The 13129-nt window shown below is 44.3% G+C and overlaps 1 protein-coding gene across 2 annotated transcripts; it reads right to left on the bottom strand.

Moving 5' to 3' along the window:
- Window positions 1-1189: 1189 nt before the first annotated feature.
- TNNI1 (troponin I1, slow skeletal type) lies at window positions 1190-9322 on the bottom strand. Of its 2 annotated transcripts, none has more exons than XM_021003195.2 (6): window positions 9113-9322; window positions 7731-7862; window positions 6795-6884; window positions 5836-6012; window positions 4963-5073; window positions 1190-1712 (listed from the first exon to the last, which is right to left on the bottom strand). In XM_021003195.2, exons 2-5 carry the CDS (start codon window positions 7854-7856, stop codon window positions 4966-4968), a joined length of 501 nt encoding a protein of 166 aa, XP_020858854.1. In that variant the 5' UTR covers window positions 7857-7862; window positions 9113-9322; the 3' UTR covers window positions 1190-1712; window positions 4963-4965. The 2 variants fall into 2 exon arrangements, with proteins under 2 accessions (XP_020858854.1, XP_078012559.1); XM_078156433.1 differs by having other exon boundaries at window positions 1190-1651; window positions 9113-9197.
- Between the last annotated feature and the right edge of the window lie 3807 nt (window positions 9323-13129).

Here is a 13129-nt window from a genome sequence, read left to right as displayed (position 1 = left end):
ACTCTTTGTTCCCTATCCACAAAATGAGGTTGATAATAGTCATCTTACCACATAGGATTATAGCGGGTGAACTGATTTGTAAACACACAAGTCAGTCAACCTCTATGGCACTCAGTTTTCTCATCTATAAAATGAGGGAGGGATAGGGGGTAGATGATCATACAAACACAGGGTTCAAAAGACCTGGGAGGCCGCAGCCCACACTTGAACCTTCATGCCCTCAACAACATCCCCAACGAAAAGTCCTTCAACCTTTTTGTGAAGGCCTCTAGTCAAGGTGAAACCATCCCTCCCATTCCGCTTCTGGACACTTCTAAATGCTAAGTGATTTTCCCTAACATTTATCCAAAATTGACTCTGCAATTGCCACCCTTTGTTTCTAGTCCTGTGGGCTTTGGTCAAGTGGAACAAGTCTAATCTTGTGGAAGAACCACAAGATATCCAGCCCCTCAAATAATTGAAGACAGCTATCACGTGCCATCTTCAGGTCAAATATTCCCAGCTCCTTCAACCAATCCACACATTCAAAGCCCCTCACCACCATGATTGTCATCCTCTGCTTATCAGTGTTCTTCCTAAAATGTGGCCCCCAGATCTGAACCCTGTACTCCAGATGTGGTATTTATGGTGTTATTGTTCCCATTTCACAGATGAGGAAACTGAAGCTTCAGGGGCCAGATAATTACCCAGAAGCAGAGATGAGACTAGAACCCTTGACTCCTAGCTCCAATCCTTTCCTTAGGAAAGGTCCCACACAGTTCCTTATCCAGTCCAGCAGGAAGCTTATAGGAAAACTGTCCCAGTGTAAGTTGCTGAGGAGTTAGGAATGTCAAAAAGACTTCTCCCATCCCAGGTTCCCAAGTCAATGTATCATAAATACCTTTTAACTGAAAAGCTCTCCATAGAGCCAAAGAGCTTTCCAGTCTGCATTCCTAGAAAATGTAATGTGATAACAGTGTTGATGATGAGGGAATGACCTCAGAAGTTAGTTACTGTTCAGTTCCTTCCCGGAAAGTGAAGATTCCCCTCCAGGCCATAAACCACCAGGCCCTCCACTCCCGGGAGGAAGGCAGAGAAAGGCAGAGAAAGGCAGCCCTAGGGCCACAGCCCCACCAAATGTCTCACCGCCCTCAGTTCAAAGATTACTACTCCCCACCGACACACACATGAACCATTGGAGTCCCCAAAATGACGAGGAAACTGTAACATTTAATGGACAGCACACAACTCACTCAGGCTACACCTCATATACATAAAAGAAGGGCAGGAGAAGACAGTGGGAAGGGTTATAGGATCCATATCAGCCCTTCTGAGGCAAGGTGAGTGCTCTGGGGCTTGAGGGCAGGTGAGAGTGAAGGACAAATGACTCAGGATGCCTCAGTGCCTAAAAATGAGCCAAGGAGATCCACTTAGGTGGGTGTGGTCTGAACCAATGGTTTTTACTTCCTTGTTCCTGGGATATTTCCATTTTTCTCCTCCCTTTGGTGTTAATTCAGTTCCCAGTTCTGGAGCAGGGCTGAGGCCAGGCCTGATGTGTTGAAGAGTTGGGAGTGATAGGGGTATGTATGACTAGGCTGTGGAGGTCCCCTGTCGCAGACTCAGGTGATAGCTCTGAAGATAGGCTGAGGGACTTGGACAGGGTTGGAGTGGGCTGCGGAAGGTGAAGGGAACAGAGGGTGAGATGGAGATCCTACAAAGCTTGTGAAAGCAACCTGGAAAGACAAGGAAATAGAATGTGGTCAGTTCCCCACTGTGAATTATCCCTAGTACACTTTTAATCATAGGTTGGCTTTCTCAGGCAGCGGTTTATACTCGGGGGAGGGCAAACTAATTTTCATAGAATCCTAAAATCTACAGTGGAATGGAACACAGAGGTCATCTCATCCAATAAGCCATCATTCAGCCTGTATTTGAAGACCTCCCATGATGAAGAACTCATTACCCCTCAAGGTGACTCACTGGGGGAGGGGGGAGGAAAAAGGCAGGTGTCATTGAAAAGAATGCTGGATTTGGAGTCAGGGGTCTAGGGTTCAAATCCCAGCTCTGCATGATTATTTAATCGCTTTGATTATTATCTGTGTGACCTTGGGCAAGTGATTTATCTGCCTTTGGGCCTCAGTTTCCTCATCTGGAAAAATGAAGAGATTGGACTAGATAAGACCCTTCCATCTCTAAATCTGTGATTCTAATTGTTCAAAGGTTATTTCTTACATCTGCCACCTTGTTGTTTGTCCTTTCTTCTTGAAGAGGACCATCACGTCAGCAAGATGATGCCATGATTTGCAAATGACTTGGCTTTAAGTGAGGGAGGGCTGTGCAAGGTTACCAGCCTCACTTTCTCTTCTGAGCCATCTGGGTCCAGTGGCCAGATATCAAGATGACCACGGGTGGCCCCTGGGCTTGGTGGCACATTGGATTGAGCACTGGATAGAGACTCATCTTCATGAGTTCAAAACCAGCTTACTAGCTGTATGACCCTGGACAAGTCACTTAACCCTGTTTGCCTCAGTTTCCTCATCTGTAAAATGACCAGGAGAAGGAAATGGCAAACCACTCCAGCATCTCTGCCACCCTGTGAGTTCTACATGAAGTGCAATGTTCCCTACGCTTACTGTAACATACCTTAAAATGCTGATGGCAATAATAACAATAACAATAGACATTCACAGAGTACTTTAAAGTTTGCAGATCACTTCTTATCCATATATTATCTCATTCACAGCTTCTGACCACCCACTTCACCTACCTTTCTGATCCCATCATTCGTTGCCCCCTGTACAGCCCTTGGGCTCCAACCAAGCCATCATGCTTGCTCTTATCTCAATTGGATTCCCAGCTCTCTGAGAACAGGAACTAGGCCTTATTCATCTCAGTGTCTGATGTGCAAAGTACAATGCACACAGTAGGCACTTAATAAATGTTTAAACAGAATTTGCCGCTTCCTGACTCTCTGCTTTTGTTGTCTCCCGAAAAACCCTTCTCTCTTCCCTCCCTAATTTCCTTCCTTCAAGTTGGCTTTAAATTCTCCTCTAAGAAGCTGTTCCTTGCTCATCCCACCCAAATGGTCCCTCCCTTACTGCATGTTCCTTCAGCACTCCCTCATGTACAGAATGTGTATAGCCTGACTGTTGGATGGGTAGATAAAATCTTTCCCCCTTGACCCAGAAGGCAGAACTAGAAAGAGCAGAAGTTACTAGGAAAATCACTTTAATAATTAGCTTCACTGAATCATAGAATTCATTTCTGGAAGGGGACTGCAAATCAGCTAGCTCATCCCCTGATTTTACAGAAGAAAAAATCGAGGTCCACTGAGCTGAAGAGACCTACCTTGAGTCCTACAGGTAGTCAGATGTAGCCAAAAATTGGAAAGACCTGAGTTCAAATCCAGCCTTAGTAGCTGTGTGATCCTGGGCAAGTCACTTAATCTCTGTTTGCTTCAGTTTCCTTGACTATAAAATGGGGATAATAATAGCATCTAACCCCCCCCCCCGATCAAATGACATAATACTTGTAAAGCACTTAGCACAATGCCTGGCACATAGTAGTAGCTTAATAAATGCTTGTTCCCTCCCTTCACTTCTGTGTGGAGCTGTCCAAAAAGGCAGCGGGCTGCCTCAGGAAGCAGGCTCTCCATCACCTGGCATCTTTAGGCACCACATGACTGTTGGGATATTGCAGAGGGGATTTGTTGTCCAGGTTTAGGCTGGACTAGATAACTCTGGAGTCCCTTCCAACTCAAAGTAGGTGACTCTATGATAGTTTCAATCCTGTACTCACTCACGCAGTGTTTTACACATTCATTTAGGGGCTTCTTGGGCATGGAGTTTATCTTCCCAGTTGGCCTCTAAGTCATTGGAGAGTACTGACTACATCATTCCACTTGCTGGGAATGGTGCCGGTAGCACAGAGGAATCTGTGGACAAATGAATCTTTGTCTAAGACAAGCAAAGGATATTGCCAAATTCTGGATTCACTGGATCGGATCATTCATATCCTGATGCTTCTCTAATAGCGGATTGTTGCTGTTCAGTCACATCCGACTCTCTGTAACCCCATGGACAATACCTTCCATGGAATTTTCTTCGCAAAGATACTGCAGTGTTTGACATTTCCTTTTTCAGTGGATTAAAGCAAACAAGGTTAAATGACTTGCCCAGGGTCATACAGCTAATAAGTGTCTGAGGCTGGATTTAAACTCAGGTCTTCGTGACTCCAGGTCCAGCACTCTTCCTACTGTGCCATCTAGCTGCCTACCAATAGGTGAGGAAACTGAGACAAGTGAAATGATGGGCCCACATCCTGTGAATAAGTCCAATCCCCATTCCCTGGCATTGCACTTTATCTATAGCTTTGTCTACTCCTCCTCTTCAACCTTCACTCCCCCAACATCATTAGGTGTGCCCATCTTCTGCCATACCCAGCTCTGGTCTCATATCTTCTTACTATTGGGTGAAATATTCAGGATGTTTGGTGCCATCACCAGAATTTCTGGTCCCCAGAAACCATGCCATTATATTCTTTCCTTGGACCCAACCAGAATGGAAAGCCCTAGGCCACCTTGGGTAGCCAGACTTCTCTTTGAGACTCAACCCCCTTCTCCACTATAATATAGAGTTGACATTGTTAGAATTGGAAGGAACTTAAGAGACCATATAGCCCAAGACTTTCATTTTACAGATAAAGCAACAAGAGAAATGATGTGCTTCCCGAGGTCACGTAGCTTAGACGCCAACATCCAGTCTCATGCCTTCTGCTTCCAAATCAAAAATTCTTTCTGCCATGCCAGACATCTTCCAAGTTGCCCTAAGCATTACCAGCTTATTCTGAACCTAACATTTCTCATGAGTTTCATCCAAGCCACAGACCTAGTCCCACTTCAGACTAAGAGAGATGAAGGATGAAGAGGAAGGTGCTAAAGAACTGGAGTGAAGGTAAGGTTAGGGCAACCAGGGTAGCCAGTACCTTTCACTGGGTGGTTGGAGACTTGGCTGCATCAAACATCTTCTTCCGGCCCTCCATGCCAGACATGGCCTCCACGTTCTTACGCCAGTCACCCACCTCCACAGGCCGCTCCTATAAGGCAGAGACATAGACCAGAGTAAGAGAAATGACAGCCCACGGAGTCAGCCTAGGCCTATCAACCATAAAGGAAAGTTGGCTAGAGGGAAAAATCAGCTCCTTCAAAAAATACAAAGTTCCCACTCCTGTTTCCCTTCTCTTTATCTCCAAGGCTGGGAAGGCTATTGTAAGGGAAATTGAAGAAATGCTGAGGTTCAAATGCTGAGGCACTGTTTAGAACCTACAGCAAGAAGAAAGCAGCAGCATGTGTTGGGGATGTTATCAACGGTTGTTTTGAGACAGCCCATTATGCCATCTGCCCTTGTTTCAGTCCCAAGGACACTATTTCAGATGTTAAGTGTCCCAGTGGCAGAGTGAGGTCTCAGTCCACTGCTTTTGTTCTAGGTCCAATCATTCATCCAGGCATACTTCAACGTTTTCTAGTTAACATCTTATTCTAATTTCTTCTGGGCAGGGACTATGTCTTTACCACTGAGCTCAAATGCGAAAACAACTTCCTCTCAATCCCAGCCCTAACCAAGCAAGTGTCACACGGCCCCTCAGGATAGTGGGGTTTGGTGATCACCTACACCCCAAACACCTAGCATACTGAAATACCTTCTCCTTTATAAAGACAGAAATAAATGACCAGACTCTAGTCTGAGCCAATTGGACAGTCCATCTGTCTAGCAGGAGATCTAGAATCGCTCCTATAGCTTCAAGGGGAAATAACAGTGGGTGGCTGAAGGGGTGGTATGAGGAGAGAAGAGGCCCCACCTTCTCTGTATCCTCCTTCTTCACAGACTTAAGGTTGGCCCTCAGGTCCATGGACACTTTGTGCTTTGAGCCCAGCAGTGCCCGGAGCATGGCATCTGCGGACACGCGGACCCGTCGCAGGGGTGGGCGTTTGAATTTTCCTCGAAGATCAAGCACTTTGAGCTTCAAGTCCTTGATCTGGCAGGAAGGATGGAGAGAGCAGCCCGTTAAGGGGGGGAACCCTCAGAAGGGCTCTCCTACCCATCGAGTGGACCCCAGAGCTTTGGGAGTAGGGTCGAAAGGACTGCTCCACAGGTCAGTGGAGTCGATAGATTCCTACAGTCAGAATTCGAAAAGATATCGCAGGTCATGTAAGCTTAACCACCACGTAAGTTGCACACAGACTCCCAATAGCACATCCTCTCTAAGGCGGAGCGTTGTGGACTTGGTTTTTTCCCCCTAGTTCCATTCAGATGCAGCCCTTGTTTCCTGCTTCAAATTATCTCCTAAGAACTACTCAGAGCAAGATCTGTCCGTGGCTGCAAAGATAGGAATTAGGCCTGCACTTCAAAACTGAGTCTTCTTACCCTAAGACCGATGCTGCAAAGGTGCTCTCCTATTCAAAAGGCAAACCCAGAAATCCCTCATTTCTGAATGGGACGCTAGGCAACTGAGGCATTTGGCCGTTGATGGTGATGCTCTAGACCAGGGGAAGGGAACGAGAATCAAGTTCTAGCTCTACCAGGTGCTGAGTGTGTGGGCCATGAATCACCTCTCTGAACTTCAGTGTCCTAATGCATAAAATGAATCCAAAAGAAAAAAATTTTTACTGTACGTGCTACCTCACTCCCAAGGATTCTTACAAAGAAAGCAGTTTTTAAACCTTAAAGTTTTCTAAATCATTAGGATGTATTCACAGTGTTGCAGCTTTCTTCCAAGCTTTCAGCCCAGAACTCTCCTCGGTCTAAGGAAATCCTTACCTCCCGGGTGTTATGGTTGCATTTGGCTTCAATGTCATACCTCTCCTCATCCACGACCTCTACCTTAGCATGTAGCTCCCTGCACAGGTCCTGGGAGAAATAAAGATTGAGAGAAATAATGAAATGAGCCAACAGGCCCTGAGAGGCAAAATTCACACCTAGGCCTTTTGTCTTATCCCCTTTTGCTTTCCCTCCCTCCTTCCCTTCCTTCCGGCCCATCAAATTATGTGTTCCAGAAAGAAGTTAACAGATTTATTCACACTAAGGTACACATGGCTAATGAGGCTTAAAGTCTGCTCCTTCCCCTGGGCATTTGGATCTTAACAAGGCCCTGAGTCTTAAGTCAAAGGGTTGAATTTTTATCAGTGGAATTTCAGGGAGGCTAGGTCAGAAGTTTTTTAGGGGACAGAAGGGACTTTCCTGGTACCTAGTATGAAATCACAACAGTGCAAGGTGGGTTCCAAATGGACCATCTTCTGAACAATAAAATTGTGTTCCCCTCGCCCATTTGCCCTCCACACAATTCTTACCCACTGACCACAAATTACATGACATTGCCCTCTCCTGCCTTCATTCCTATGCCTCGAATGCCCTCATTCTGATTTTTCACCTGTTAAATTTCTATCCATCCTTTGATGCTCACCTGCAGCAAAATGTCACCTCTTCCATGCCCTGCTGTTGGCAATATTTTTCTCCTCAGATCTCTTCTCATGCTTTGCTGTGTCCCCCCCTCCAATGATCTCACCATGTCATATTATATATCCTAATTATACAGATTGGAGTCTTCTCTGCCAGCCACTTTAAGCTCCATTGGGGTAAGGTCTTATCTAAACTCTGCCTCTTTCCAGATGCCTAGCACAGAGCTCTGCACACAATAAAGGCTTAATAAATGTTTATTATTGACAAATATCTCCATCCTCTTCTCCTTAAGCTCACCTGCAGGGCGCTAAGTGACAGGCCTCGGGTCTCGAGTGTAGGAATCCTTTCAGCCAGGTACCTGGCCTTCTCAGCTTCCTTCTCCTCATGCTCTTGCTCCCAGAACTCCTTGGCTTTGGCCAGCATCAAGCTCTAGAGGGGTACAGGGATGTCAAGGGAAGCCCAGGTCCTGGGGCCTTGGTCTCTTCCCAGAGCTGGCTGTAACCATAAGACCTGCTGGTATCTGAGTGGAAAGGGCACCTAACATGCTGCACCAGGCCACTTAGACAGAGCTAGTACTGTGTATGTATATCTGATCATGTCATACGGGCTCCCTGCATTTCCATACTCAAGACAGAATGGATGTAATTAATTTCAGGGGCTGTTATGAGTGAGAGGTCCTTCCATGGTACTTGTGCACACACACAGACAGATTGAGCAGGCCACAAGCAAGGGTGATCTATATGCCTAAGTCACTTTCCATGAAACCACCTCCTTCCCTACTTTTAACTGCCTCTTCCAGACTCACAGAGCTCTGGAGTAATGTACATCCTGCTTCTCACCATCATCGAGGCCTCCTCCATCCCAGAGACTAATCAAAACACCTCTCAGGCACCTATGATGAATTGTTTGCCCACCCTTTGTGCACCTGCGCATTATGACGGAGAGAGACAATAGGTTCTGAGTGAGCCCGCCTACTATCCATCCTTGGCACCCTGTGGCAGGGCATACAGACTTTAGCCAGACACGTTCACCTTCTCTACTGGTCCTGGCCTCCTGGGCTTCTAGGGCATCCCCTCAGCAGAGGGACTGAGTCTCCTCTATCAGACAGAGACCTTCTTGAGGGAAGAATGCTATTCTGTTCCTTTTAAACTAAGGGATCTTTAGGGGGAAGGACTACTTTCCCCCCATCAAACTGGAAGATCCTTATGAGCAGGGATTCTGTCTCCCCTGTAAGATGGGAAGTTCCCTGAAGGCAGGAACTACTTCTCCCCCATCTTGGAAGATTCAGGGCAGGGACTATTTTTCCTCCATCAGGCTGGAAGCTCACCAAAGGTAGGTACTGCTTCTTCCCCATCAGATTGGGAGCTCATTAGAGGTAAAGACCATACATCTCCTTCCTCTGGATTCTGTACACATGAGGATATCAGTTAGTGCTGTTAGCTGATGGACTAATTGACTGATTGTCTGATTAGGCTTCTGGGCTTGGAAATGACTATCTCAGACTAGCGGAGAAACTGCACAATGGCAGGATATGGGGACCGGAAGGAATAAGGGCTCTCGTAGCCCAGAATAATGGTGCTAAGTAAGTCATATGCCTTCTATTCATCCTCAAGAACTGAACTCCATCCTCACTTCTTCTTATTTGGAAGTACCCAGGGAAGCTTCAGGTTCAGACCCACCTTAAGCAGGAGTTTGCGGGAAGCAGTGATCTTGGATTTTCTCTGAGAGGGAAAAGGAAAAAAATGGGAGAGGCAGATGAGATAAATATAGGAGGCTTGGAATTCTGAAGCAAGAGGAGAGTTGGAGGGGAATTTGCCTATCAGTACCCAGGATCTTTCCTTAAAAACTCCTTTGTTGGTTTGATTTGAGAACCGTAAATTCAGGAAAAGAGATTATGATCAATGAACTTCAGTTAGAAGACAGTTAGAAGAGACCTGGGTTCTAGTCCAGATTGTATTGTCAATTTACCTATATGACTGTCAGCAAACCACTGCCGCTTATCTTCCTGGGCCTCAGTGTCCGCATTTATAACATGAAAATAATAATATCTTTCTCACCTATCTCACAGGGTTGTTGTAAAGACGAAACAAAATATTAAGTATGAAATGGCCTTGAAATGCATACAGAGTGATGGTGATACAAGTTATTATAATGATGAATAAATGATGAATGAATAATAACAGTCACACATCACTTGTCTAGTACAGTTTAGGAATGAAGTGAGCCCCACAAATTATTTTTCCATGTAACTGAAATTGTCCTTTTAAATGACACAAATTTAATTTTATTTTAACCATTTGGGATTAAAATCTAAAACAAAAGACCTACTCTCTTTGTTTCTTAAACAGAACTTTTAAACACACTTTTCATTTTCCTATCTTTATTAATATCAATGGCTATCCTAAGACCAGATACCCTTGGGGACCACTGAGGTGGGTGGGACTATTTGAGCCTATAGTAAACAGTCCTGGGCTTCTGTGTTTTTTTGAATTTTATTTCCTGCTTTTTATAATTTTCCTGTCTCCTCCCTCCATGTGAGTATGCCTGTTGTCACGTCTTGCTATTATCAGCATAACCCTGCTCTATTACTCTTATTGAAACTTCTAATTTGCTGTTGAGCAGGAAACCAGATAAAGAAACATGTTAGAATTCTATCTAAACTAAAAGTAAATACACTCTAAGTGAGGGGCTCTCCTTTGAGTAAAATAAATAAGCTTTAATGTATGGACTTGGTGACATAAAGAAAAATGGGGATGTTGTAGAAAGATCCCTGCCTGGATTCGATGTCAGAAGAAATGAGTTTGAATCCTGGCTTTGCTAGTTACAGTTTGACCTTGAGTAAGTCACTTTCCTACTCTGGGACTCAGTTTCCTCATCTGTGAAAAGGGGTGGGCTCTAGATGGCCTCTTCCAATTTTCAATTTTGTGATCTATTTTGGCAACTCAGAAGCCCATTTTGCTCACTTCTTGGCTCTCACATATACTCCAGACAGGTGAGTTTGCCAGGTAAGTTACTTGTTACTATTAAAAATAGCCATGGCTAAATTATCCCCAGTGAATTCTCCAAGAATGTATAATTTCAGATTGTGATACCACATGTGAAAACTTGGAAAGAGCAGAGGGGAACTAGATTGAAAGCCGTTTCTTTGCGTTAACCATTTTATTGCTTCAAAAAGATTTGCCTAAGCTGTGAACCTCTTATTTTCTCAGTTTATTTCTTCCCTGAATTATTGAGCAAAGTTTTATTTCAACTCATTTGTTTTCTGTTAAGCTAAGTTAGGGGAAGAAGGGATGGTGTTGCCTGAGTCTGAGGAACTGGAGAATGGCCAGAACTCCAAAAGTTCTTCACTTTCCCTCAAATGCCCACCCCATCTTCACCAGGCTGGAGATTCAACTGGGGCACCCCAGATATCTTACCTCCCTTCAAGCATCCATCCCAGGAAAGGCAAAGAGAGAAAAGATCAAAACACAGAGTGAATACAAAGCATAAATATATACTGTAACAAATGTGTGCAGACTCACTGCGGAAAACCACCTGAGAGAAATAATGGCTGACCTAAAAGAAATCTGGCAGTGGGGGCACTGGAGGATAGGGGAGGAAGGGAAGATGGTAGGAAGCAAATTAAAATGTAATAAAAACTGATACTTCCTTCCATAAACCATCACTCTCAGTCCTTGGGCTTCTCAGTGTAAAATGCCTCATTCCTTGTAGGAGATTTTTCTCATCCTTGATGCAAGACCTTGGTCAAGTCATTTCTGGCGTACTGTTTTCAGTTCTGAGAGTCACATTTTGGGAAAGAAGTCAAGAAACTCGAGAGGATCCAGGAGAGGGCAACCAGGTTGGGGAACTGTCTTTAGTTTATGCAAGATAAAGATCATTTCAAGGAATTGAGTATATTTCCCCTGAGCTAAAGAGAAAACTTGGAGGGGACATGGTAGCTGTCTTCAAGTATTTTGAAGGAATGTCAAGTGAAACAGTGAATAGATTTGTCCTACTCAGCCTCAGAGGCCAAAACTATTAGCAATGCACAGAAATTACAAATAAGCAAACTTGTGCTTGATGGAATCTGAGTCATGGCTGTCTACAAATGAAGCAGGGCACCTCAGAGGTTCCCTCTTCCCTCTTTCTATTGGAGGTCTCCAAGCAAAGGTTGGATGACTACTTATTGAGCGTATTTTAGAAGGCTTTTTTTTGGTTTGGATACAGGCTAGAAGATATGGTCTGTCTGCAAGGTTCTTGCCAACTCTGACATTCTTCATTCCTGGCAATTCGACAAACATTTACTTACTGTCTATTATGTACAAAGCACTATGCTCATGGCTCAGATTCTAGCATGCTGCAGGAGGAGGAACATTGAGTCATAAAGACCTAGGTTCAAATCCTGGTTGCCCCATTTAACAGCTGTGTGATCTTGAGCAAGTCTCCTAACTTTTCTGAGGCCTGTCTTCTCATACATGAAATGGGTATACTTGTATTTCCCATATCATAAGATCATTATGGAAAAAGGCATTCTATAAGCCTTAAAATGTGACATAAATATGAGTTATTACATCCAGCTCCATCAGTTACTAATGCCATGTCCCCTCAGTGAAAAATAAAGTATGGGGACTGAAATCCACTCAGTTTATTTAATTAATGCAAAGAGATGGGCCAGGTAATTCCAACTAAAGAATCCAACTTAGTTTAAAGTTCTTACATGACCTGGTAAGGTAATGGAAAGAACATTAATTTGGAAATAAAGAGGGTTCTAGGCTCTTTTTAATGTTGCAAGTCTGACCATATCACTGCCCACTTACCCCTCCACTCAAATTCCAGTGGCTCCCTATTAGCACCAAGATCAAATATAAAATCCTCCATTTGGTATTCTAAGCCCTTCATAACCTGCCCCCATTCCCCATCTTTCCAGTAACCTCCAACCCCTCACCTGGCACCCCACCCTTCTCTTTGATTCAGTGACGCCAACCTCCTTGCTATTCCTCAAAAAAGACCCTCCACTTCTTGGCTCTGTCCCCCAGGTATGGAATGCTCTCTCTCCTCATCTCTGCCTCAAGCTCCTTCAAGGCCTCCTTCAAGTCCCAGACAAAACCCTACCTTCTAGAGGAAGTCTTTCATAATTCCTCTTAATTCTAGTGGCTTCCCTCTCTTGATTATGTCTTATTTATCTTGTACATAGCTTATTTGTACATAGTTGTTTTCATGTTGTCTCCTAGATCAAATTACAAGCTCCTTGAGGGCAGGGACTGTCTTTTGCCTTTCTTTGCCTCTCCAGAGCTTAGCACAATGGCTGGCACATAGCAGGACCTTAATAAGTTTATCAATTGACTGCCTTCTTTTCTTCTAGCCATTTATATGACTTTAGATAAGTCATAATATAAGGTTATGAGACCTTTGATAAGACTTGACTTCCTCAATCAGTTCTTCAGCTGTTAAATGGAAACAGTAATAACTAATCTTCCTGCCACATAGAGTTGTGAGGATCAACTGCGGTCACATGGAGACCAGTGTGGAAAACGAGATCAGGGACTATTTTTTGTTGTTGTTCTTGCTTTCCTTTGTACTCTCAGAGCTCAGCATAGTGCCTGGCACATAGTAGGCGCATTGTAAGTATTTGTTGATTTGACTTATGCTCTGAAGATGACAAAAGTCCTTTGCAAATTTCAGGGCTCATTACTCAGGGAAGATGGTTTCTAATGGCA

Source organism: Phascolarctos cinereus, unplaced genomic scaffold, assembly GCF_003287225.1.
Source record: "Phascolarctos cinereus isolate Bilbo 61053 unplaced genomic scaffold, phaCin_HiC Scaffold_5;HRSCAF=322, whole genome shotgun sequence".
NCBI lineage: Eukaryota > Metazoa > Chordata > Mammalia > Diprotodontia > Phascolarctidae > Phascolarctos > Phascolarctos cinereus.
This window is presented reverse-complemented; position numbering and strand designations above follow the sequence as displayed.